Here is a 25,399-nt window from a genome sequence, read left to right as displayed (position 1 = left end):
CATCCATCCATCCATCCATCCATCCATCCATCCATCCATCCATCCATCCATCCATCCATCCATCCATCCATCCATCCATCCATCCACATACATATATACATACTTACAGATACACAGAAGACTAAATGATATAAAAAGAAGAACAGCATTTCTAGTCTGCCATACATTTCTGTTACATATTTATGCCATAAACTGATCCAAAATGGATGAGGACCTTAAAGAGAGGAAGTCAGAACAGAATGCAATTTTGACATGGAAAATGTGTAGGAATAAGAAAAGAAGTCCAGCAAAGACCTGAGGGGTCAACTTCATGTCAGGTTTTACTGCCTGCTGGTATTGAAGTGCAACTATAGCCTGTTAAACATTATCTTAGTTACTTTTGATTTAATTTACAAGAAAAATGTCTGTTATATCCCACTGATGGCAATAAAGTCTGTTAAGGTTTAATTTAGATGGACCCTTAGCTAAAACACAAACACATAAAAAGATTTATTTTAAATCGAAACAGTCCGGTACTGAATGGATGTCTTTAGAAAAAAAAGAAAACTTTTAATCAAAGTGTCTTTTAAAATTACAATAAAACTGTCTTCTCCAAAGCATCACAAAAAGACATTCATTAAATTAATTGTTTTCCTGTGTTGCAGAGCAAATCCAAAGGCCAGGACCTTTTTGATCAGATTATGTATCACATCGATCTGGTGGAGACGGATTATTTCGGCCTGCAGTTCATGGACACAGATCAGGTTTCAGTGAGTAAAGAGCTGTTCTCTCTATTACTAAGTCACCATGCCGATGTAACTCACTCTCACCTATTTTCTCTTTTATTTTTGTTTCTTTCCCCAGCACTGGCTGGATATGTCCAAGCTTCTGAAGAAACAGGTCCAGGGTGAGTCCTCGGCTGCTCCGACTGCCCTCCTAATTAGTGTTTGTGCAGGAAAATGTGCAGCGTGCTGTGTGGGGAGCAGGTGGAGCATTATCTAATGTTGACTCGGTGATTAGCGCGTGCATTTGGAAGCCAAAGCCTTGTTTGCTATTCGGCTCCTATTGGGGGAATAAACTGTGTCTCAGGAGGAGAATGGATCAGGTGGTATTACTGGACCCTGAAATAATCGGATGGATGTTAACATTAAAATGAGAAGAACAATAAAAGTAAAGGGATACAGAGATCTGGCCTTGGGACAGTGATGGATGAACTAGATGAGAAGCCTTCAGAGAAAGGATGAGATTAAATAAATGAGACAAAACAAGGTTTAGATTTGATTAGATAAACGCCCCGTGAATTACTGCCTCATTATTCTCCACCTTTTCCCATCTCTCTTTATTTCTCCTAGAAGGTCCGCCTTACCGGCTCTTCTTCAGAGTGAAATTTTACTCCTCAGAGCCAAATAACCTGCGCGAGGAATTTACACGGTAACAATCCACACATACACACAAGAGCTGATGGAGCTCTCTGGAGCCCGCTCTAGAGGTCCAAAGGGGATGTGGTGCTAATTAGTTTGCTGCTGAGGGCAGATACAAATCAGGGCCAAATGGACAGAGACTTGTTAAAGCAAATTATGTGTTGGTGAGGAGGAGGAAGAAAACCATGATTGATTAATCTTCTTGTGTTTTCATTCGACTGCCTTCCTCTGTTCTACCGACAGGTATCTTTTTGTGCTGCAGCTTCGGCAGGACATTTTGTCTGGCAAGTAAGTTTCTTTCTCCGACACAGACGATAATGTCTCCATGATATACAGATAGCGTTATTTAAACCTGTAGAGTTTACTTTTAAAGGTTACCCACTAGTCACATGAAATCCAACGGTAACCTTTCATTGTCAAAATGTTATAATTAAAGTATCTATGTGTATTCAAACATTTCAATGGAAAGTTTAGTGGAATGAAAAAAAGAGGAGAAGGAACTCTAGCAAAAACTCTAGAAAAGTTTTGAATATAGACATCTTGCATGGATAAATAACAATATGGATAAATAACAGAATAAATGGATAAATAACAATATGGATAAATAACAGAATAAATGGATAAATAACAGAATATGGATAAATAACAGAATAAATGGATAAATAACAGAATAAATGGATAAATAGCAGAATAAATGGATAAATAACAGAATAAATGGATAAATAGCAGAATAAATGGATAAATAACAGAATAAACTAAGTAAGTCAGTAAGTGGAAATAGATGCAGCAGCAACAGTAAATATGTGCTAAATGACAGCAACGTGTTATTTAAAGTGTCTAAGACAGGAAATACTGTTGGGTTTTATCTTTGTTATTGTGCAGCCCTAATTGTAACAAAGGACAATATCAGGAGCAGGTTACTTGGGCTAATGCAGAAAAACAACTGGGCTATTGCTCAGTGGTCCAGTGTCCTCCTTTCTGATGAAAATGTCAGAGTGGAAAGACCTCAGCTGATGAGCTTTGTCAATTTGGCCCCTGCCCAATTTGCTGAAAGTACCAATTCCTGCTGTAATGACCATGGTACCACCATGCTTGATCAGCTCATTAAAGCAGCCTGGGCTTTCATTACACTTCAGAGAAGCCACACCCTGATCACCTCCACACCGCTTACAACTTACCACAACTGATAAGTGTGTATGATATACCCCTTAATCAATTCCATATTTCAGTATGCTTCAACCACAAGCCTTATTATATTTTATGTGAAAGATTCACACATATTAACTGTGTATTGGAAGAGAAATTATCCATAGAAATCTGAAGGTGTGTTCAGCTTTCCTGAACCAGCTCTCTGCAGAGCCATTCTTCCTTTCAGTTAAGGTTGCAAGACTTTTGCAGCCTCTAACACGTTTTCTGACACTATTCCCCCGTATTTAGCTCCATTAATCTTGCCATCAACTCGGAATAGCTTCCTTGTCCCTGACCAAGGAAAGTATTCCCACAGCATGATGCTGCCAACACCATGATTTACATGGGGATGTCGTGTTTAGGGGTGTGCCATGCTGGTGTCCTGCTACATTTTGTTTTTTTTAAGTATGCCAAATGATGTAAATTTGGTCTAATCTGATCAGAGTATTCCATCAGTTTTATCCAAGACCATTGATTGGTAGGTCTTTAGTTGGATCATACTTTGACTTTTTGATTGTGGAGGTTGAAAGTTATATTGTTCTGTGACGTAACACTGCTTTAAATCTGCTTTTCTGCTTTTTCTAATGATCAGTCTGTTCCAGAGAGAATAAAACCTTAAAGGCCCAGACAGATCAATTGTACCTTTTGTTGCAATGTAACTGGAATATAATTACATGCTACAGGTTTAAGATTATTATTCTAAAATAAATTTTATAATTATTTCGCACATCAGTTATGCACTACAGTACTGTAATATGTGATTGTAACAAAAAATACTGGGATAAGATCCCATTCTCAGGAGGAGAATGGATCAGGTGGTATTACTGGACCCTGAAATAATCGGATGGATGTTAACATTAAAATGAGAAGAACAATAAAAGTGAAGTGATACAGAGATCTGGCCTTGGGACAGTGATGGATGAACTAGATGAGAAGCCTTCAGAGAAAGGATGAGATTAAATAAATGAAACAAAACAAGGTTCAAGACCATTGATTGGTAGGTCTTTAGTTGGATCATACTTTGACTTTTTGATTGTGGAGGTTGAAAGTTATATTGTTCTGTGACGTAATGCTGCTTTAAATCTGCTTTTCTGCTTTTTCTAATGATCAGTCTGTTCCAGAGAGAATAAAACCTTAAAGGCCTTGACAGATCAATTGTACCTTTTGTTGCAATGTAACTGGAATATAATTACATGCTACAGGTTTAAGAAAAAATACTGGGATAAGATCCCATTTTCACTGTGTACAGTATTATGTTTTGCTGTGATTTTTTGCTTTTATGTAGTATTTTGATTATCAGTTTAAATTCATTTGATAAGTTGATACTTGAAAGCAGTTCTAGCCAACATCCTCATAAGTCACTTTGAGCTACTCCCCTCCCCACTGCGGGGATGTTCCAGACCTACTACCCCTGGCACACAGGTCACCTTTGCTACAGCTTTTTCTGGGGTGGGGGGAGTCAGAACACCAACATCTGTTTCTCACACACACACACACACACACACCCGTCCTGACAGTGCAAACACTCACTTCAGTGTGTCAGCGCTCTTATCTGGGCCACCCGTCCCGAGAGTCCAGCTCTATTATAAAAGCTCAAGATCAAGAACAGCAGAGGGCTGCTTATTTTAGAAAAAGGGTTGCTCCTCTCCTCCTTGACACACTCACACAGTGTAGGGCATCCAGCCACTCTATCAAAATATGAAATCGCTCCATGGCAGGGCTCGTTCTTGCTTGACTTTTGTCCTAGGCAAGCCTCTCCTTCTGGATCTCAAACACCCACTAATACATACATAAGAGACCCTCCTAACCCCTCTTTTGTTTTCAAAAACAGTAAAGGTTTCTCATTTTATTATGATTTAACATACAAACAAACACAGTAAAGTTAAGGTTCTGAATTTAACCCTGTATATCTGATTAGCATGACTAAAGCTTAATTTCTGCTGGATCAATGTGTGAGGTCTGCATGGCCAAATTAAGTCATTTTTAAGTTCCATGCCCCTCAGCGCAGTGTGTCCACAGACACAATTTCCACAGCAGGATTTAAATAAAAGGATAAAAAAAGAATGATTGTTAGAATAATAAATATACAGTCATATGTTTATATTACTATTTTTCATGTATTTATTACTGTTTTCAAGGCTGTACGTTAAAATATGAAATTGTCTAGAGCTGTTCTAAACGATATTTCTTTTTGTTTACACTCGTGTGTACAAAATGAGAAAATAAATCTGTCTAAAAAATAAATCTGTCTAAATATTATCACATACCTAGGAACATTTTTAATTGCACGGACAGCTCTGCATGAAAAAACAAGGTGGACAAGCAACAGGTTGCCAGTCAATCTCAGGGCTGACATAACGTCAGTCAAAATAAAAACAAAACGACATTTCTCTCTTCTCTTCAAATGCTATTGACAACCGTACCCCTTTTTTAAGCTAAACCGTCCACTGACTGTGTTCATTCTTTGTCACTGCATGCTTGTTCTCAGCCAAACAATACCTGCCAGCTTGCGTAAAGTAGCATTAACTTTAACTGCTAAAAGAGGTGCAAAGTTTTAATTCTTTGACTTTTCTTGACAGTTTAGAATCTTAAGCAAAGCAAAAATAATTTACAAGACTTGCTAGAAAATTGCATAGCTACATAAAGGTTTTAAGGGAACACTAGGCATTGCTAAAGCTAATAATCTGATAGCTATGGGAGAAAACATCAATGCAAATGAGTAAGTCTTCAGCCCTGTCCCTGCAGAAGGATATCCTTATTGGATCGTTGCCCTGTGCATGTGGCGTGCCTTAATATGCATCGTACTCTTGTGCATTTCTGTCGCCTTCTAAGGCGATGCAACCCTATTCAGTAAGCCATGTTGTCCGTATTAAAAACTGTAACAGCACCAGGGGCAAAACTTTGGATTCAATTCATGGATCTTCCCTTTATTACAGATTAAAATGTCCGTATGATGTGTCGGTGGAGCTGGCGGCATATTGTTTACAAGGTAAGTAAAGGCGCTCATTCAGAGACGTTTTTAAAAGGGAAAAATTACCTCCTCATCCAAAATGCCCACTTCTAATATTTGTTGACATCAGTTCAAAATTACTTCCAACACATTTTAAGTTTACATTTATGTTTATTTTTCTGTTTAAATATGTTTTTGTTGACACGGGAAAACTCTCCCCTGCTTTCAAAGCTTAGAAATCTGCTAATTGAAACTCCCAAATTAGAATTGTAAGCAATTTATAACATTATTGATGTTAAATTTTCAGTAGATTTCCACTAATTTTGTTTTACAAAGATGCACTGAAAAGGAGCATCAAAAGTGATAAATTCAAAGCACTTCAGCTGTCTCAAAAAGTAATTATTTTGTTTACATAGATAATCTAATTTAGGAAGTTGCTGGAATGCAACATTTTGAGGTTAATAAATAAAATAACAGAAGGTGGATGAAGGACAGCAGCCCTGCTTCTCCCATTTATAAAAGGTGGAGAATTTATTTAGAAATGATCAGATCTTTGTTCATCCACCCATAGGTGAGCTGGGCGACTGCGACCCCTTGGAGCACTCCCCCGAGCTGGTGTCGGAGTTTCGTTTCACTCCCAAACAGAGTGAGGCCATGGAGGCGGACATCTTCAGCAGGTGGCTGGAGCTCAGGTGGGGATGAAGATGCAAAGCAGCTACACTGCCCTAAAAACCGGATGTGCATTCACAAACCCTCGTTTTAGCAGGCATCTACTGTACATTGGTAGCCAAGTACTTGTGTTGTGCCAAAGCAGCTTACTGTAGGGCGTCCAGCCGCTTGGCAACTTGACCCAGGAATGCTTCTCTCCTGTGTGGGTCAAACAAGTGGGGCAGAATTTAGAGCACAGAGCAGAAAAGGAAGTCCTTCTGCTACCACCTGTGAACACTGGCTTTTTTTATTTTCCCTGCAGAGGGTTTCCAATTTCACCATCCTTCTGTGCTTGCACTCTCTGCTTAGTCTTCCCTATCACTGGTCTGCGTAAAGGATTATGGGATTAATCTCTGAAGGGTTTTGATTGATTCTAGGCAGTGTTTAACGCAGCCCTGCTCTGATTGCTCCCTGCTCCGATTAGATTCCTTGTACATACTGTATGCTGAGGCTCAAAGGGTCAACAGAGCCACGAACGAGGGTCAGCCTGAATTTAGATTGAGCTGAGATCAAGCCTGATGGTTACATTTCTGCTTGGTTTCTTTAGAAAGGTGCTCTGCCCAACGAATTTAGAACTGTTTGTTGTGAAAAATAATCCTACATTTTTCCTTTAGGGGTCAGAGCCCGTCTCAAGCAGAGATTTCATTTCTCAACAAATGCAAGTGGCTGGAACTTTACGGCGTAGATATGCACTTTGTCAAGGTGTGTGAGTATACTGCACCCCTACACGTATAATTTAAAAGAAGTTTACATTCAGGCTTTTCAAAGCATTTAGGGCCACATCAGTTTGGGCCTTTTGTTTATTTATTTCGCTTGAACTTTTTCAATGTGTTTCTATGTGTATTAGGCAGAAAAATAAGCAAAAAAAAAAAAATTTTTTGTAAAGATTTATTATTGGGGATGTTTTTAATCTGCATATAGATCAACAAACCTCTGGCATAGTTTTCTGCATATTAGACTGCTCCTTTGGACAGAATCTTTCATGTTTGCTCAAGTTATTTTGTTTCCTGGTTTCAAGCTTTAAAGCACAATTCACCAATTTTCAGCAGGGTCGAAGCTGCAGCTTTGAGAAAGTATCTCCACAAATTTGACATCAGCTTAATCTATTTCAAAACCAAATTGATGTGTGGTTAGGATCATTGACTTGTTGGAACACCCATATGTGCAGTTTGTCAAGTTTTAGACTTTTTGTTAAATTATGAAGAAAGTTCTAGTTTGATTTAGGATGAATTTCTATTTGTCCTATAAATGTCAGCAAGTGAATGCACCTCTCCTCATCATTCTGCGTTTATGCAGTAGTTTCCCCATTAAGTTTCCCCTCTCACTGATTCCTTTATTATTTTATGAGGAACTTACGTATGTCCAAACCTATGGAGGGCCAGCTTTACTATATTTAAAAATAAATACAGAAAAAAATAAATAAGCATACATTTAATTGCCCCCAAAAGTACAATAAATAAATATATGTAGGTAGAAATTCAATTATACAGTGAGACATAAATGTATATATCACTTAATTAGCTTCTTTATTTATTTAACCTTTGTAATAATTACCTTATCAATGTGCATGTTATAATATTTTTGTCTGTTTTATTCTTTGTATTTTTTTACCCTATTTGTTTCTTCAATGCTATTTATTTCTGCCTGTCGTTTTTACATTTCTGTATGCATTTCTGCCTCATTATGCAAATGAGGAAGGGCTGTGTCTTAGAGGGTCAACTTCTAGCCATTAGCATTTTACTGCATTGGTCGATTCTACATGCCACCAGCCACAGTCACAACAAAGATGGCTACCTAAGTTGAAGTTGTCAGTGAGCTGACGCATTTAGTAACTGTTTTTGAAAATAATGCTAATAATAATGCTTATATGTGTTGACTTTATTATTTTTCATGAGGATGCTCTGACAGAGTTAGCGGCACACATGGACACAGATGTCGACAATGTCGTTTTTCAGAATCTGGAGGAAGCGGCCCATTGTTTTAACTCACAGAGCTCAGAGTATTAAGTTAAAAGATCGCTTTTCTGTTTCTGTTGTTCAATAAAAGTAAGTTTTAAGATAATTTGAGGCTAGAACATTATACTTTTAAGCGTCACTATATGGCCAAAATTTAAGAAAACATTTCCGAAGTTGGTAGGACTGCTGCAACCAGCGGACCTCCGTGGCTAACGGCAGCCAGGGCTAACCGCAGCCCGTCTGCAGCAGCCTTCTCTCGGCATAGCCGTGTGTGAGGGACCGCTGGCTATGATGGTGATTTTTTTTGTTTTATTTGGCAGAATGTTCATTTTATTTGTGTTTATCTGACTGTGTTAATTATTATTCCCCCACTGAATGAAAAATATCAGAATTTATTATTATCTAGAGCAGGGTTTCCGCGGGTCATTAAAAATAATTAAAAGTCATTAAATTGTTATTTTTTTTAATTAAGTCCTTAACTGGCATTACAATTCATTAAATGTGTTTATTGTGGCATTTAAAATGCTTCCTTGAAAAAAAAAAAAGAATTTTATAAAAACAATTTCCTCAGACATATTATATCACGACATATTTGCATGGAACTGCTTCCGGTTGATCACAAAGACGTATGTTCGGAGAGAATGGGGAAGAATGCCAATTTCAACAAAAGGGGTTCACCGGGTACCTGTTGGAGGCATTAAAATTATTTCTAAGACCATTAAAAAACATTAAATTAGAGTTATTCATTCCTGTATAAACCCTGTAGAGGCTATTAATAACAGGAGGTGAGTAGCCGAGTATTTGGTGACGTAACACGTACGCTTCTGTTCCAATTGACCCGTGTTTATGCTGCGTGCTCCCATTCTTACCAAGTCCATACTTCTCTGTCTTCTTCTCAAGAACGTACTTGGCGAGGACACGAGTCCGTACTCGTGTTCTTATGAATTGAGAAACGGTCAGTGACTTCACACTCGACTTCAGACCATCCTCTCCTCCTGTAGATTCGACCGATGCAGTGAAATGCTAACCAACCAATGGGCAAAAATTGACCCTCTAAGACACAGACCTCCTCATTTGCATAATGAGGCAGAAATGCAAACAGAAATAAAAAACGACAGGCAGAAATAAATAAGGTAAAAAAAAAAATACAAAGAAAGAATAAAACGGACAAAAATATTATAACATGCACATAAATAAATGCTTAAAAACATAAGAAATTGATAAATAAAGCTGAAGATTATAATGGACAATAAATGAATAAGGTAATTATTACAGCTACCTCTACAGCTACCCACTGGTGATGAAAACAATGCGCTGCTCCTCTGTTTCTGTTACCATGACAGCCACTGCTGTTGTGTAACATGCTACCCCAGTTACCGTAATAACTGTCAACAAACATGATTTTCTCTGTCGTAAAACTCTAAAATTGCAGACGGCTTTAGTCGGGGACAGGTTGTCCAAACGGGGACATCTGGTAACCATATTTTTATTGCTTTCAGCCTAAAGCAACCAGAATACGTGTGATAATGAGGCACCTATAACCCACCGGGTAAACGGATCATAACATACTGATGGAAAATAGAAAATAAGTTAAAATTTGCTGAGCATTACACTTGATGTCCAGCCATAAAGCAGTGTATTTTCTACAGTAAAACACAGAACTCATTTACTGATTTTAGAACAACCAACCCAGCTTTAGCCTGAAGTTAACAGGGGACCCTACTTCTGCAGGAACATCAGCAATCTGACTCTAAAATGGATTATATTTTTCTTTTGCATGGATCTTATTTAAAGTGCATCCATAGGACTTTCTATGGTGTCCAACTACTCAAGTCCCTTAACGTGCAGAAGCCGCTCTCAGGTGGTGGAGGGTGTGGCACAGGAAGGGGAGTAGCACTCTTAATGCTTTAGCCTTTTGATTTACAGATTAGATGAACAACAGGCAGAAATGTCAACGATTTTGTTTGTCTGACAAGTCATTAACGTTTTTGACAAGTCCTCATCTAGACAACGAAAAACTCAAGCATGTCCGGTCATGTTTTAGTCCTATAAGAGCCATGTTTATTTCATGTGTTGTGTTTTAGAAAAAAAGTCCTAAATAAATTTTAACTTATGAATTATTTTCTTGTTTTTAAACATTGATGAGCATTGTTAATGGTGAACCACAAATGAACAATAAAATGATGGGTGTAGGTAAACTTCTGACTGGAATCTAAATGAGTCCCTTCACGTAATTGTGGAGTTGAGGAATGAATTAAATGTTTGGTTTTGTGTCTTTAGGGCAGAGATGGAGGTGAATATGCACTGGGTCTCACCCCGACCGGAATCCTGGTTTTTGAAGGCTCCAACAAAATTGGGCTTTTCTTTTGGTAAGAAGATCAAATGTGTAGAATATTATTCTGCAAATAAGAAACTGTAGGACATGTCAGCTTTAAGCCACAGCATCAAAAGCCTATTCAAATATGACTTCTGACTATTTCAGAGTATTAAGCATTTATATCCTAACAGGATATCAGCAATCTAGCTTTACCACATTCTTTATACCCTAACTGGCTGCACCACACGACTGCTGGATAAAACAGAGCTAAAACTATGCAGAGAAAAAAGTCATTTGAAGAATGATGACTGTTTTTTGTAATTGACTGTGTAATTTATGCAAAGATTAAAGTGTCGAAATTTCATGTCTCCAATGTGTTCTCTTTCTCTGAAACTTTGAGGGATTTCTTCTCCTTGTTGCTGAAGGGTGATTCCTTCCATAAACGATAAAGTCGGCTTTACTTGTTCTAAGAAGAAATTGGCTTTTTTTTTTCAGCCAAAGATAATAATTAAAATGTGTTGATGTAACAGTAAAAAACATGATTTATTGGTGTTAGTGAGTTAAGCTATCTAGTATTATTGATTCTAAGTGGATTAAGAGGAGTGTTCACTTTAGCTTTTATCTCTGGTCACAGGCCCAAAATCACCAGGCTGGATTTCAAAAAGAGTCGCCTGACTCTAATGGTGGTGGAGGACGATGATCAGGTTTGTCTTCTTTTAAATTTCTTCAGATACACAAACCAGTGTCAAGCTCTAAGTTTGGTTATACTTTCCATAAAGGGTCGGGAGCAGGAGCACACATTCGTCTTCCAGCTGGCCAGCGCCAAGAGCTGCAAACACCTGTGGAAGAGCGCAGTGGAGAGCCACGCCTTCTTTCGCCTGCGGCAGCCGACTGCCGGCAAGGCGAGCCGCAGCGACTTCACGCGGCTGGGCTCCCGCTTCAGATTCAGGTAGACAGAGATGCTGAAACTCCTGATGTTTCCTCTCAGGGCAGGCGTCCTGCAGGCGCTGCGGCCGGAGATGGAATGATGCAGCCAGGCTAACCCAGGCTGTTGTGGCCGACACTTGTTACCGGGCATATGGGGGAAATTATGTGTCATGTTAAACAGATCCTTCGTATCTATGGTTACTGAGTAGCTATGGTTACTTGCATCTGTTACTATGGAGACTGAGACATTCCCCTCATATTGTTTGTTTTCTTGTGATTATTAGCAATTCTCACACTTGAAGGGCACTTCCTGTCATTTGTTGGAGCAGCCAGATCAAAGCTGTGTTATGTTGCTCTGTTACGGTCTGTGCACAGACACTTGTGTTACAGGTGGTGAAAGTGCAAACAAACACTTGAATGCTACGCAATGTAATTTAACACTATAGGTGCACCTGGGTCACCTTCTAACTCTTTGTTTCCTCCTAAACTGGTCTGATAGGAAATAAATTCTCCCTTTGTTTTTGTTTTTTTTCTCTTTCACATGGTAGTTATGTTTGCATTACTAATGCTGCCTTCTAAACTTTGACTTGATTTATGTTCAACCCACTAGCCAAAGAAATACTCATATTTATGCAGGCATACAGGATAATCATCCTGGGATTACCTTTGGGCAGGCTCTGTATTATTATTATTATACCCCACAAGTTCTGGCATAAAATATTATGTGCTTTTATAGCAAGCTGCTGTTCTGTTTTCTACTGGATCTTTATCACTGAACACATTTTCTATCATGGTAGATAATGATCATATGATGATATTAATGTTTAAACAGTGCTCTCAGAATAATAACTATAAAGAGATCTTTAAAGCATGCATCATCTGAAAATTATTAAGGTAAAAATAATTTATATTTATTTATAATTTATATTTAACCCCTAGAAACATAAAATAATGGTCAGAAATGTCTACTCTTTGAAAGTAGTCCTTACTGAACACTTACAAATGGAAAAAAGGATTAGTCAGTTTGTAGATAGGAGCTTGTTTTATTTGTGATGCATTAGATATTTTTGTGCAATTTATTATGCATTGTCTGTTCACTACATGTGTCTGATTTTATACATCAGGTTTTTCATGAAAAAAATTACACTGATAATGTGAAGGTCTCAAAAACCTCTGTATCAAATATGATACACTTTATGTGGTTAAGAAAATGCCAGGACTTGTAAAACATTGAGAGCAAACTAAGTCCTTTTAGCGTTTAGCTGTGCTAGCTAGCTTGTAGACAATGCCAGATTAGTTTTCTCCTGTATTTCTATCCCCGTATTAGTATGTCAGCAAACAACATTGTGTAAGCATCTTTATTATTTAAAAATATTCTCTAATTTCTGTTGTTGATGCACACCCACCGGGTCGCCGGCCGGTTTTTAGAGGTTAAGTTAATTTAAGAATTAATAAATTATTTCAGGGGAGTGATCATAGCGATCTGCATCAGCAGTGCTGTGCCTTTCTCCCTGCCAGCTACCAGATCGTCTTCTCTGATTGGTTGATGTGGCGCGTCGAGCAGCAAAATTAAAACATTTTCAACTCCAGCAGATCCTACTTCTGAAGCGTGTTGTGCGGGTATCAGATGCGCAGAAGCTTGTGAGGCGCTGCTTCGGCTGCCCAGACGCACTGCGGGACCCTTTGCTGAGCCTTGAAGCGCATCTACCATTGATTTTTCATGTAAACTGGCTGCTTCTGCTGTCTGTGCTGTTTGCTGCTTGAACGTAGCATAACCCCTAAATTCCTCAATAATTGTTTATAACAGGGACTATATGTGACCCTGCCTATGAAAACCCAGCTAAAGTCATTTTTTGGTGAATCTCTGAATTTTTCAGAATACATTCTTAACATTGTGTAGAATGGTTTTATACATTAAGTTGAGATTCACCAAAAAATGACTTTAGCTGGGTTTTCATAGGCAGGGTCACATATAGTGGACTTCATAGCAAACTCAGTTGACTTACCGTTCGGACAGATAATCACTACTTTTTGCTCCCCGTTGGTCACGTAACTCCTCCTCCACCACGCAGTGGAGGATGTTATTAGTCTCCGCTGTCGAACCAATGTGACAGAAAATCCCATAAGGCTTTGCAAGGAGAGTTCTCCATGCAAAGCATTCTGGGATATATCTGCCTTTTCTGAGGCCTTTCTTTTCTTCTCATAAACTTCATAGACACTTTTTCTCTTAAGACCCTCGGCCATTTTCAAAGAACCTCTGTGAGAAAGGTGAGCTTCAATGACTGAAACCGTAGCTCATCACAGATATACGCCTTAAAGTACGCATGCATAGTAAAAAATGAGCTAAATGGGGACAAGAACATAGGACGGCTTTACGTAAACATAGACCAGAATGATTGAACAATTAGTAGGACCACTTATTTAGATGATACACCTGGAAATAAAAGATTGTCCTCTATACCTTTAATTAAGGCAGGGTACGATGATGCTTATGCCTACTTAGTTTCACTGTGGTTTAGCTGACCACTCTTTCCCTGTGTTGATCAGCTCCTGTCAGTTTGCCCCAGATAAATGAGTAGATGTAATGTAAAGCACTTTGGAGTGTCAAACTTAAATGACACTATATAGGTTCAGGCCCGGCCATTTACCATCATCATTTGTGATAGTAAACCGCAAGATGATTAAAACATCTTGCCTAGAACGCTACAAAAATGAGTAAGCTGTATTTTGGTTGCACATGGTTACAACTAAATTTTTTGTTTTAAATTGGTAACGATCATTTCTGCTCTTCAAACTCCTTTTTGTGCTTGCCGTAGTGGGAAGACTGAGTATCAGGCCACTCATGGAGGCAGACTGAGGAGAGCCAGCACATTTGAGAGGAGGCCGAGCAAACGATACCCCTCCCGCACCCAGTCGCTGGGCAAAGGTGAGTCTTATCAGCACATTGGAAACATGGATGACTAAGAGCAGCTGTTTTGTCCTCTGTGCGCCCTCGTGCATTATCATAAAGGTCACACACTGTTTTACCTGAATGTCTGAAATCTGCTGCATAGAGCCCTGAGAGAAAAGAAAAAAGCTTCAGCCTGTGAGGCAGCAGGGTTTCTTCAATGTGTTCTCTTCATAAATGACTAGTATTGCATTTTAGTATGACAAGCTCAACAGGTTTGTCAAGCTCATGGAGGCGGTCCATTTTTGTTTTCCTTTTTACATAAAGTGCTTTATAATTCAAGGCTATAGATTGTAATTGTCACCTTCCTTCTCTGAACTCCTCCATCATATCTCCACAATTCCCACCTTATTTGGTGGGTCGGAGTTCATCACTAAACTCATCAATGTCTGAAAATCAAAAGGATTACTTATGATTATTAGAGAATAAAATTTAAGCTGCAACCATAAACCCTAATGTATTTCGTAAGAATGAATCCATTAGATCAGCATAAAGTAAGGCTTGGTTGCAGCTGGAAGGAAACTATTCATGATTTTAAGATACAATTTAGAAAAGTATAGTGTGGATTTGTGTTCAGCCCCTGATACCACTAAATGTACTAAACCAGTAGCTACCTAAATGGTACATAGTATGCATCTGTGTTGGATTGTTTTGTTAAAACAGTATTCCAAGCTTAGAACATCTGACAAAGCACATAATTTACTAGTTAATAGAGACCCATGTTTACGATGGGGTGATGCAGAGATTGACAGTTCAGGTGAAAAAACCTGTCGACATGATCGCTTTGAGTTGTGGACTTTACAAATTGGGCCGAAATCTTCATGGAGAAATATTTTTTTTGGAAAAAAAAAAATCCTCACTGCACCATCTGCATATTCAAACACAGTGTTGGATGCATCATGCTGTGGATATAATTTTCTTCAGCAGGGGTTTATCTGTGTTTTTAACAAAGTCGATGGTCTATTTGTATTTAATTTAATTTCCCTTTGGGTTTAATAAAGTATTTTTTAACAGTTGCATGACAAAACAGGCTCAAGGACTATGAATATATTTGGAAGGCCTCATTCTGAGCGGCAGGTTAAGGTTGTGTCTATAGAAGCTGCACTGACTCAAAAATATGGAATAAAATTTAAAGTAACAAAACTACATTTCTGCTTTTTTTCCTAAATATGTCTTATGTTTTCCCTTGCAGTTGCCATTTCCCCTGCAAAGCCTCTACATATCAGGTAAAATCTTCAGATTAGCAAACATGCGATGTACAGATTACACCGCCATCATATCGGCTACTTCTTGATCTTAATCCACATCACTGCCTGGACAGTTTCAAAGAAAACACAAAAATTTGCCATTTGTATAAGACTAACTTTTTGTAGCTCTTTTTTTCCAATTGTTAACTTTAAACAATTTTTTTTTGTGTTTGTTTCACATTTAATAAATCATGTTTTCAAATATTCTTGACATGCAGCTCTCATGCCAGCCCTGATCTCAGTCCTCACGCGGTGAGTGATAGCAGATAACCTTCATTCAGAAACACACTCACAGATGCTGTAACAACCAGTCTGGCTTATAGAGGTGATTAATTTCAGGCTCTCCATGACCCTCTTCAGTACCAACACAACATTCCTATTGGTCATGAGGCTTGGCATCCGCACCACCCCGCTCTCACCCTCCCGGTTTACCTACAGCCCTCCGCTCATACTCCGTCACACAGGTGAGTCCGTGCATCAGACTGCGTGTGCTGCTGCTCCATTTTATGTTTCTCATATCACCTCCATGATTGTGGTCTCCATCATCTGTTGTGCTCAGGCCTTCCTTTGAGGCTGCAAGTCCATTGTACAGTCATCCTCCTGCCCCTGAGCCAACCGTCAGCACCCTCAAAGGATCCATCAGTTTGGTTCACAGGGACAAGGTCATGACTGCCCTTTGACCTTTCTTAAACCCAGGAAACAGTTTCAGACCTCAGAGCTGAGAAAGACTTGTCCCAAAGGAAGGAAGGAAGCTCTGCAGATGACCTAGTTTCCATCGTCATTCTTCTCATCTGTTCTGTCTTCATCCACCGTCGGTGTCAACATTCCCAAACATCTTTATTACACTGAATAATGCCATCATTTATTTCACTCAAGGATGGCAGAACTGTGGCCAAAGTACTGTTTAGGGTGAAATGGACCAGGGAGTATTCCTGGAATTTTCTTAATATGGCCTGCAGATATTTCCAACTGCATTAACATTTTGTTTATGGATGCACCTGAGATACGCAGAACCTGTATCCAACTCATGATGATGACTTTGAATGAGTTGTAACCTTCATCTTTTAGTTATTTATTTGAAAGCTCTTTTTTTCAGGGTGGAACGCTTGTGCATACAGTAAAGTATTTATTCACACTTCTTTGGGATCAAAAGTCAAAATTTTAAACATAGACACAAATCATTAATATTTGGATACATTTCTCTTGGCATCTTACACCTCAGCAACATGCTTTTCCAGCTTTGCAGAGTTAATTTTTGTTATTTTAAAAATGGGTAATTCTTTTAGACTTAGTCCTCATGGCTTTAAACCAGCTCAAATTGTTGATTTAAAGTGGTTTGTGAAACTGAAGGTCATCTCCCTGCTTTGTTTTTCACTACTCCAAAACCGCTGGCATTAAAAAAGTCACACAGCATGACGCAACTAAAGCTATGCTTAAGAGTTAGCATAGTATTCTAAGGTTTGAAAGCCTCTCCAAATATCTTACTTGTCACTTTAATTAATCAGCCTTTCTCTTGTTTTTAAGAAAAGAAAAGCTTCTCTCCAGAAGGCATTTGGCTTGTCCGTGTGGGCAGCTTCAGGTTTTCATTAGAGCTCAAAGTAGGAACTTCATTCATGATTGAAAGGCTTCTGGTTCATATCAATCTTTGGGCTTTGACGCTGGTTTTCCAGCACTTTTCCAGTTCGTTACAGGCCCGATCCTCTGTAGACTTTTAACATCGTACCCAAAATTCCTTCATCTGAAGAAGATCCTATCTCTGTTTTTCCAGACCTTGTCAGTATCAACACAGATTACTTTTACTGATGTAAAATAGATTAAACTGGAAATCTTGAAATCTGCAAGGTCTATTTTTGAATTTTTGTTTAGAAATGGCTCCAAAATACCTCAGCATGTCCAAATCTCCCTGCCAGATTTAGATCTGAGGGTTTGCCTGTTGAACAACCGCTGCCAAACTATTCATTTTATTCTGCTAAGAGAATTACTGCAGTTCAATTCACAACTATTCATACCGCTGGCAGATTTAGGTTACATGTAAACATGTAATTCTTCCAAAAGGTTTCTTTAGGCTGGAAGAAAGTCTGGAGAGAGCACTGAAATAAACAGAATAGATAATCTGTAAAGGAAGCCAAAGATTAGGGTGATTGCATTGAGGCAAAATGGCTGAAATTTCAGGGGGAAACATGAAAAATGCTGGTCAATAATTATAAGGTGGATTTTACTGTTGTAACGCTAATAACAAATATTTGCTGATGTTTTAAACGGGTTTTTACATAAGTAAGAAAGTAATTTTAATAAAGCATTTTTCTTTCATTCTCTTAATATTCTTTTGTTATTTTTCTGGATGTTACTGTTTTATTTGTAATCGAAATAAAAATCATTTTGTTAGACTAAAAGTACTTTTAAATCAAAATCTAAGGTATGAATAGCAAGGATTTTCAGTCATGATCATTTACCAGAAGTGTAGATAGGGCAACAATGCATTAAATAATAATAAATTAAAATGAATCATTCCACCCTGACTTAAGAACGTTAAAATTAATTAGTCTTAATTTATTTAAGCTCATGAGTTTGCATAAACTTCTGGATTTGTATACATCTACTCAGATTAAACATCTTTAAAATCTGCAGCGAAACAGAAAATAGGAAAATAGGAGAAGAAAAGTTTCCAGAAGATTCTGTATTCATTTACTGGGAAGAGATTAGCTAATTAGAAGCATATTTTCAAAATATTTGGAAGAGAACCAAATAAGTGCTTCCAAAAATATATCAAGTGCTTTAAGAATCATGAATTTTGATGGTTTGATTCGGGATAGCTTTTCCACCTGTGTCTCTATCAATGGATTTTAATATACAGTAGAGAACAGGTTTTCTGCTTAAACAGTTTAGATAATAACATCTTGCATAGTGTCTTAATGCCTTATTATATCTAAGCAAGGTTTTAATCTCTAACTTGTTTAGCTTGGTCTTAAATATGCCTTTAATGTGGTCTTTTTTTTCCTAATGGTAGAAAAATATTTATAATCACCTAAATTAAGCAGAAATCAAAGATGTAAGTGCTGAGTGGAAGTAATTGTGAGCTGGTGAAAGGGGACCGTAGTGTTTGCTGCTTTAGAGATCCGGCTGCTGTATTCATAGTGTGAAGCTAGCAGTGAAATCCATGTAGGCTTCTGTATTGGAGGTGTTTTGCTTTTAGAGTGAGTTTTTTTTTTTTTTTGATGAACATTATATTAATGTTACTTCAGGTCATGAATTTGTTAAATCAACCAAATGTTTACAAAATGTGTTATGCTGTAATAGTGTGTTTGTTTCTCCTTTCATGTTTACTTGAATCACTTTGGCCTTTAGGAATGATGCCATATTGCCTCTAAAATAAATAAACAAGTTATGACAGCAAACACTGCAAAGACCTTGTTTGGTGCTTTTTATATAGAGGAACATGCCCACCTGCTTCAATTAATAAGGCACTACAAAGAAAAAAAAATAAATTATTTATTTTTGTATTTAATGAATGTTTAATTCACTTTTTTGGGTTTAAAAGATATTTTTAAACTGAACTGAATTCAAACAGATTTTGTTATTAAAAAAAACATCTATTCAATATGAATACATTAACAGAATCATATTAAAAGTTTACAAAAATGGTCTTTAAATTGATTTGATCCAATTTATTAAAACAATGTTTAATATGAGCTAATTATTTACATTTTTATCCAAACCTATATATAACTTAACAGTCTAGAACCCTTTTCTAGTTTCTTTCAAATTTAGCCTCAACATTTATCTTTTTGAATGCAACATAATATTTTGCCATGCAGGAAACCACACTGGATGTATGCAGGATTCAGTAGATGATGGTGACTGTGTAAAACTGAACAGTTCTCTGGTAGCTGGGTTTTTCCTCTCGGAGTAGAATAGCCACATCCTCCAAATATGAGCAGAACTCTACTATATTTGTTTAAATAATTTGATTTTGTTGCTAAAGGCTTACTTTAAACTAAGGGAAAATATGCAATAAAGACACACATTGTGGAGAGTAAAAAGGATTGTTGTGGTCAGGGGGGGTTACCAGAAAATGCTATAACTGAAGTTGCAGCGATTGTCTCCTAAAAGAACTTGTTTTATGGTATTCTAATACATAACTAAAAGTTGGACTGGAGAAAGAAATGTATTCTTACTGAAAATTACAACCTAGTCTTTTAAAATCTATCAATCAGCAAGAGAATTTCTTTTTGTGTGTGTGTGAAGAAATTAAACTGCAATCAAATTCAAAAATTAACCCGATTTAAATTATTTTATGTGAAATTAAAACTTATTCTAAACAAAATAAACTGTTAATCATGTTAAAAGTAGAGATATTCCTTTTCCGGGTTCAGTTCAAATAGAAAACAATGAAGTGATTCCAAAAAAATTATGATCAGAAATTTTTTATCTTCTCATTCTTGTCCTAAGTTTATAAACCAAGATAAATCTACAGTAAGTTTCAACAAATATCAAAGGGCTAATATTTTAGAAGCTTTCAGGAAAGTCTTGATTCTCCAAGGAAAATAAATAAATCCGGGTTGATTTATAACTTTTGCTCAGCCTCAAAACTGTTTAATGAAGCCATACATCATTTGTGTGATATGTGTATCCATTCATTTTTTATTCCTACTGTGCAGGGTTATTAGAGCTAACATCTTGGGGCGATTCAGTGTCTCTAAATAACCCTACAAATGCCTATTTTTGGACTTTTGGAGGCAATGTTGCTAACTGCTGTATCACTGCAACCCCGTATTATTGGTAATGTTTCTAAAACTTGTGCTGTAAAACCACAGAGTAAAGATATGAGAATCATTACAGCTATTCATGGTAAAGGTTTTTTTCCGCTTTTCCAGTTCAAACTGTTTAGGTGACATGTTTTTATTAGGGAGTTATTGTGACTGCATGTGTCATCCTCAGCTTCCCGCTGAGCAGTTCGGCTTCAGACCATCAGTACAGCTCATCCGAGAATGAAAATTCATACTCTGGCAAAACCCACCATCGTCACCGCCGCCACACACACAGCCAAGACATGCTCTGCCACACACACACAAAAAACAGTGAGTACCGTCCTCTCATACAGACATTTAACCACACTATCATTTAAAGTGAGGACGTATCTGAACACCCTGCTATTTTGCAAGTTCTCCAACTAAGACATCGTGGAGGGGTCTGAAATTGTCATCATATGTGCATGTCCACTCTGAATGACATAATCTAAAAAAGAAAATCACAATATATGATATTTTTTTACTATTTATTTGTGTGATACAGTTGAAAATAAGTATTTGAACACCTGAGAATATCAATGTTAATATTTTTTACAGTAGACTTTTTTTGCAATTACAGGGGTCAAATGTTTCCTGTAGTTTTCCACCAGGTTTGCACACACTGCAGGAGGGATTTTGGCCCACTCCTCCACACAGATCTTCTCTAGATCAGTCAGGTTTTTTGGGGCTGTGACTGAAAAACACAGAGTTTGAGCTTCCTGCAAAGATTCTCTATTGGGTTTAGGTCTAGAAAACTGTCTGCCATTTCATTCCCTTTAATTTCATTATGTGCTGGACCCCATACCAAATGTACTACTAGCCCCATCATATTTGTTCTGTTAAGTGTTTGTTGTATTTTAATCAATATATCTGGTCTACTGTCTGACTGATTATTTTGCAAACTGACGAATCAGAGCAAATGATAGATTTTCATGGTCTTACCTCTTCCACCCATTGAACTGCTACAAGCAAAGCTAGCATTTCTCCTGTATGCACCTCGTCTCCATCACTAATCCTTTTCCCTATCTTAATTTAAAACTGTGGTACAATAAATGCTATCCCTTCCATATTAGCTGTATTTTTGATGCATCTGTGTATATTATATATAGTTATAATATTTATTTAGATATTGCTGTATATTTATTTATAATTTGAAATTTGTCTTTGTTCTTCTGTTTTAATAATGAAAAATCAACTTCAGCATGAGCTCTTTGGTCTTGACCATGTTAGTAGTGTGATTTACTGTTTGTATGAGGTGGACAGGTGTCTTTATGCAGCTAACGACCTCAAACAGGTGTGTCTTATTTAGAATGATAAATGTAGTCTAGGTGGACATTTTGAAGGCAGACTTACAGGTCTTTGAGGGTCAGAATTCGAGCTGATAGAAAGGTGTTCAAATATTTATTTGCAGCTGTATCATACAAATAGTTAAAAAATCATAGATTATGCCTCTCCCAGTGGACATGCACCCATGATAAAAATTTCAGAATAGCAGGGTGTTCAGATACTTATTTTCCTAGCTGTTTATACTCTTTTTTTTTTTTTTTTTTTACATTCCCGTATTTAAACATGATGTTATACACGTCAACCAGCTTAATGACTTTACTAGTTCATATAATGGAATGAAACGAAAGTGTTTTAATGCAAAGTTTGATATTTTGCCACATAAAAGTGACTCATTTAAATTGTTTTTAAATAACTACAGTCGAATGCTGAAGTTTTAACACCCCTTGAATTTTTTCACATTTTAGAAGCAACTTTTTAGATCTCTTATTGGGATTTTTTTTTGTGATAAAATAACACAAAGCAGTAGATACACCAGAAGTTAAAGGAAAAGGAGGATTGCCCTCAGAAAGCACCTAACTATTAAATAATCTGTGAGGGTTTGTCTTGACAAGGTTTCCTCATCTAAGATTTTGACCTAATCCTTCTTGCAAAATATGTAAAGCTCAGTGAGTGCTTCAAATGTTTGTCTGGATTGAGTCTGGACTTTGACGGTGTCATTCTATAGCAAAAATATTCTTTGATCAAAATTATTTTACTATACCTCTGGCCATATGCTTTAGATCTCTTTTGAATGTGATTGGCCAGTATTGATCTCCATCCATCAAAGGCCAGTGATGGATGGAGATCACTGAACAGGGATCAGTGATCACTGACCAGTCTCACTGGCCCTGCTGGTGAGAACCCACCCAACAGCACGATAGTACTGTTGCTATGTTTTATAGTGGGATGGTGTGTTCAGGGTTATGTATAGAGTTATCTTTCCCCTCACATAGTTTTGCATGTAAAAAAGAAATTTGAGTCCTAATCACTAAGAGTCACTTTTCTTCACTTCATTGATGTTTTTTGGTTGATAAATAACCTAAAATGAACTGTATTGAAGTTTGAGGCCATAACAAGGTAAAATTTGAAAAAGTTAAATCTGCAGGTCACTGTAACACATTCACTTACTTTGTTTTTCAGAAATATATAACTTTCCTGTTAATTGTACAAGGAACATTTATGGTATTAGTAACTATGTCTGATAAGCTATTGTTTTTTTTTGTTTTTTGTTTTTTTGCTTTTGTTAAAATTATTTTAAAAAATGCTACTGAGCTATTCTTTCACATTGTTTTATTGGATATTTATTTGCATTCTTTACTGTCAACAGCTTTCACCATGCCTGAATTCATATGATTTTTTGTTATAGGTAATGTAGGCACATTGAATGGAATCTAAAATGTCAGTCTAGTCAAAAGTTAGAGGTGTATGATAAGACCAGCTCCTTGTTTTGCTTTTAGAACAATTGCTGAATGTCTTTTGGTGTGTTTTACCAATTAAACTTTGTGTGTCAGAACGTCGCGCTCCTCCCAGCCCTTCTGATGGTATGGACGTCTCTCATTCCCTGCTAAAAGCTTTGGAAACAGACAGCGATTCTACGCCCTGGCCTACACTCCACATCAACATTGACAACAAGGTGGGACAGCTATATTTCCACATAATATACTCCACCCCCCCTTGACTTCTCTAAGGTTTTCTTGCTTTCTTCTGCTGGCAGGGGGAGGAGAAACAGCTGTCAGAAAAATCTCTGCATCCTCCTGCATCTCCAGGGACGCTCCCGGATCACCTCAAATGTAACATCCTTAAAGCCCAAATGGAAGCCGCTTTCAGGGTAACAGATCTAACATTTCTTTCAACATCTATCTTCAGTGTTGTTCAGTTAAACCCATAGTACCACATTTTCTCTCGTGCACGACACAGAAGGATGCTCCTCTGACACCCAGAGGGAAAAGCTCAAATGAGACCAGCAGTGACAGGTTGGTATCGCGTCCAATGTTTGTTCCTCATTCTGCAGGCTGCCATTTATTTTATTTTTCTTTCTCTGGTGTCCAGGTATCAGAGTTCATCCCAAGACTCAGCAGCGTCTAGTTTGACAGCTGAAAAGACACCTCGCAGGCAGGATCGTAGTTTAACACCGGAGAAGCTGCAGGCCAAAAGCAACCCAAGCTCCAACCGCAGAAAACGGCTGGTCCGACAATTCAGCTTGTGAGTAAATCTCATCGCTGATCACTTCCACAAACTAGAAATGCTGCTCCAAATGAAAAAGTGTTTTAATCAAATATCTCTCTGCCTCTGACAGTTTACCTTTAAAAGTCGTGTAAATCACTCGCTATCTCATTTTATTCCTTAAACAGCAACCACGAAGATGAAGATAATCTGCCAGAAGCACTGGCAGCCATCTCCTCTCAGAGTGCAGGAAAGTCAGGGTCAAGCAGTTCCCTGGACAAACAGATACAACCATCTATTTACCCACAGGTAACTCAGATAACAGTCATAGTTTCACCTCGTCCATTCTGCTAGTACTTGTTTGTACTTGTGCATACATTGATGTGTATTTCAGGTGGATAATATGCCAGCACTGGAGCTGGGTAGTCCGTGTTGTACCTCCCCTTCGCCTTCCCCTCACCTCTCCCCTTCTTACTACCGTAGCTCCATGCCTCACTTGGCCCCTTACCTCACTGCCCATAACAACAGGTAACACATCTGTTGCTCTGTATGTTTTTAAACAATGATGTATACAAGAATAATTTGTATACATTCTAATCTTATTTCAGATTAAATAAAAGCTTGAAAGCACCATTCTGTATGTAGTTAATGTGTATATATGTTTCATTTAGGATATTCAATTAAGGAAATAACAGGATTTTTAACTATATTCAAATTAAAACGCACACACACATACTGCCAAATGTATTTGCTCACCCTTCCAAGTTGTTGGAGTCAGGTGTTCCAATCACTTCCATGGCCATAGGTGTATAAAATCAAGCATCTAGGCATGCAGACAGTTGGTACAAACAATTTTTTGCAGGACTAGGTCGCTCTCAGAAGCTCAGCATGAAGTCCAGCGTCGAGCTATTAAAGGATGATCTAAGCAACTAATCCAGTTGAGAAATTTCCTCGCTCCCAAATAGTCGACCGCCAACTAACAGCTGTATCATCAGATAAAGGAACTTTGTGGGAGCTGTTTGGAGCTGGCCTCTCCCTCTTCCAACATGACTGTGCACTAAAGCTCAAAGCAAGGTCTATAAAGACATGGATGGCAGAGTGTGCTGTAAATGACCTCAACCTGGTAGAACAGACTTCAAGTGAACTAGAGTGGAGGATGAGAGCATGGCCTTCTCTTCCAACATCATTGTGTGACCTTACAAATGTGCTTCTGGAAAAGTGGTCAAAATTTCCCATAAACAAAACCCTAAACCTTTAGGACAGCCTTCCCACAAGAGTTAAAGCTAGTCTAGCCTCAAAGGATGGACCATCATCGTATTGAACCCCTATGGATATGTGAGTCAGGGCAGGAGAGAAAATACTTTTTGGCAATATAGTGTGTGTGTGTGTGTGTGTGTGTGTGTGTGTATATATATATATATATATATATATATATATATATATATATATATATATATATATATATATATATATATATATATATA

At 37.7% G+C, this 25,399-nt stretch overlaps 1 protein-coding gene across 4 annotated transcripts in view; it reads left to right on the top strand.

The window, feature by feature from the left end:
• The window catches only part of epb41l4b (erythrocyte membrane protein band 4.1 like 4B), a 35,375-nt gene that overhangs the window by 7,652 nt on the left and 2,324 nt on the right, over positions 1-25,399 (top strand). The window contains exons 2-22 of one of the 4 annotated variants that reach the window (XM_015371061.1): positions 645-749; positions 844-886; positions 1,335-1,410; positions 1,644-1,688; positions 5,525-5,577; positions 6,110-6,230; positions 6,861-6,948; positions 10,482-10,570; positions 11,153-11,222; positions 11,298-11,467; positions 14,262-14,371; positions 15,585-15,618; positions 15,858-15,891; positions 15,979-16,103; positions 20,578-20,717; positions 23,264-23,385; positions 23,467-23,580; positions 23,670-23,725; positions 23,802-23,954; positions 24,104-24,224; positions 24,310-24,443. In XM_015371061.1, coding sequence (XP_015226547.1) covers positions 645-749; positions 844-886; positions 1,335-1,410; positions 1,644-1,688; positions 5,525-5,577; positions 6,110-6,230; positions 6,861-6,948; positions 10,482-10,570; positions 11,153-11,222; positions 11,298-11,467; positions 14,262-14,371; positions 15,585-15,618; positions 15,858-15,891; positions 15,979-16,103; positions 20,578-20,717; positions 23,264-23,385; positions 23,467-23,580; positions 23,670-23,725; positions 23,802-23,954; positions 24,104-24,224; positions 24,310-24,443 — 2,003 coding nt within the window. Of the gene's footprint in view, positions 1-644; positions 750-843; positions 887-1,331; positions 1,411-1,643; positions 1,689-5,524; positions 5,578-6,109; positions 6,231-6,860; positions 6,949-10,481; positions 10,571-11,152; positions 11,468-14,261; positions 14,372-15,584; positions 15,619-15,857; positions 15,892-15,978; positions 16,104-20,577; positions 20,718-23,263; positions 23,386-23,466; positions 23,581-23,669; positions 23,726-23,801; positions 23,955-24,103; positions 24,225-24,309; positions 24,444-25,399 lie in introns of all 4 variants that reach the window. The other 3 variants (XM_015371052.1, XM_015371045.1, XM_015371040.1) reach the window with 3 other exon arrangements.

The sequence above is a fragment of the Cyprinodon variegatus genome, unplaced genomic scaffold (assembly GCF_000732505.1).
Source record: "Cyprinodon variegatus isolate N-32 unplaced genomic scaffold, C_variegatus-1.0 Scaffold2, whole genome shotgun sequence".
In the NCBI taxonomy this organism is placed as follows: Eukaryota; Metazoa; Chordata; class Actinopteri; order Cyprinodontiformes; family Cyprinodontidae; genus Cyprinodon; species Cyprinodon variegatus.
Note: the sequence above shows the minus strand (reverse complement) of the source record. Positions and strands in the feature narration are given on the sequence as shown.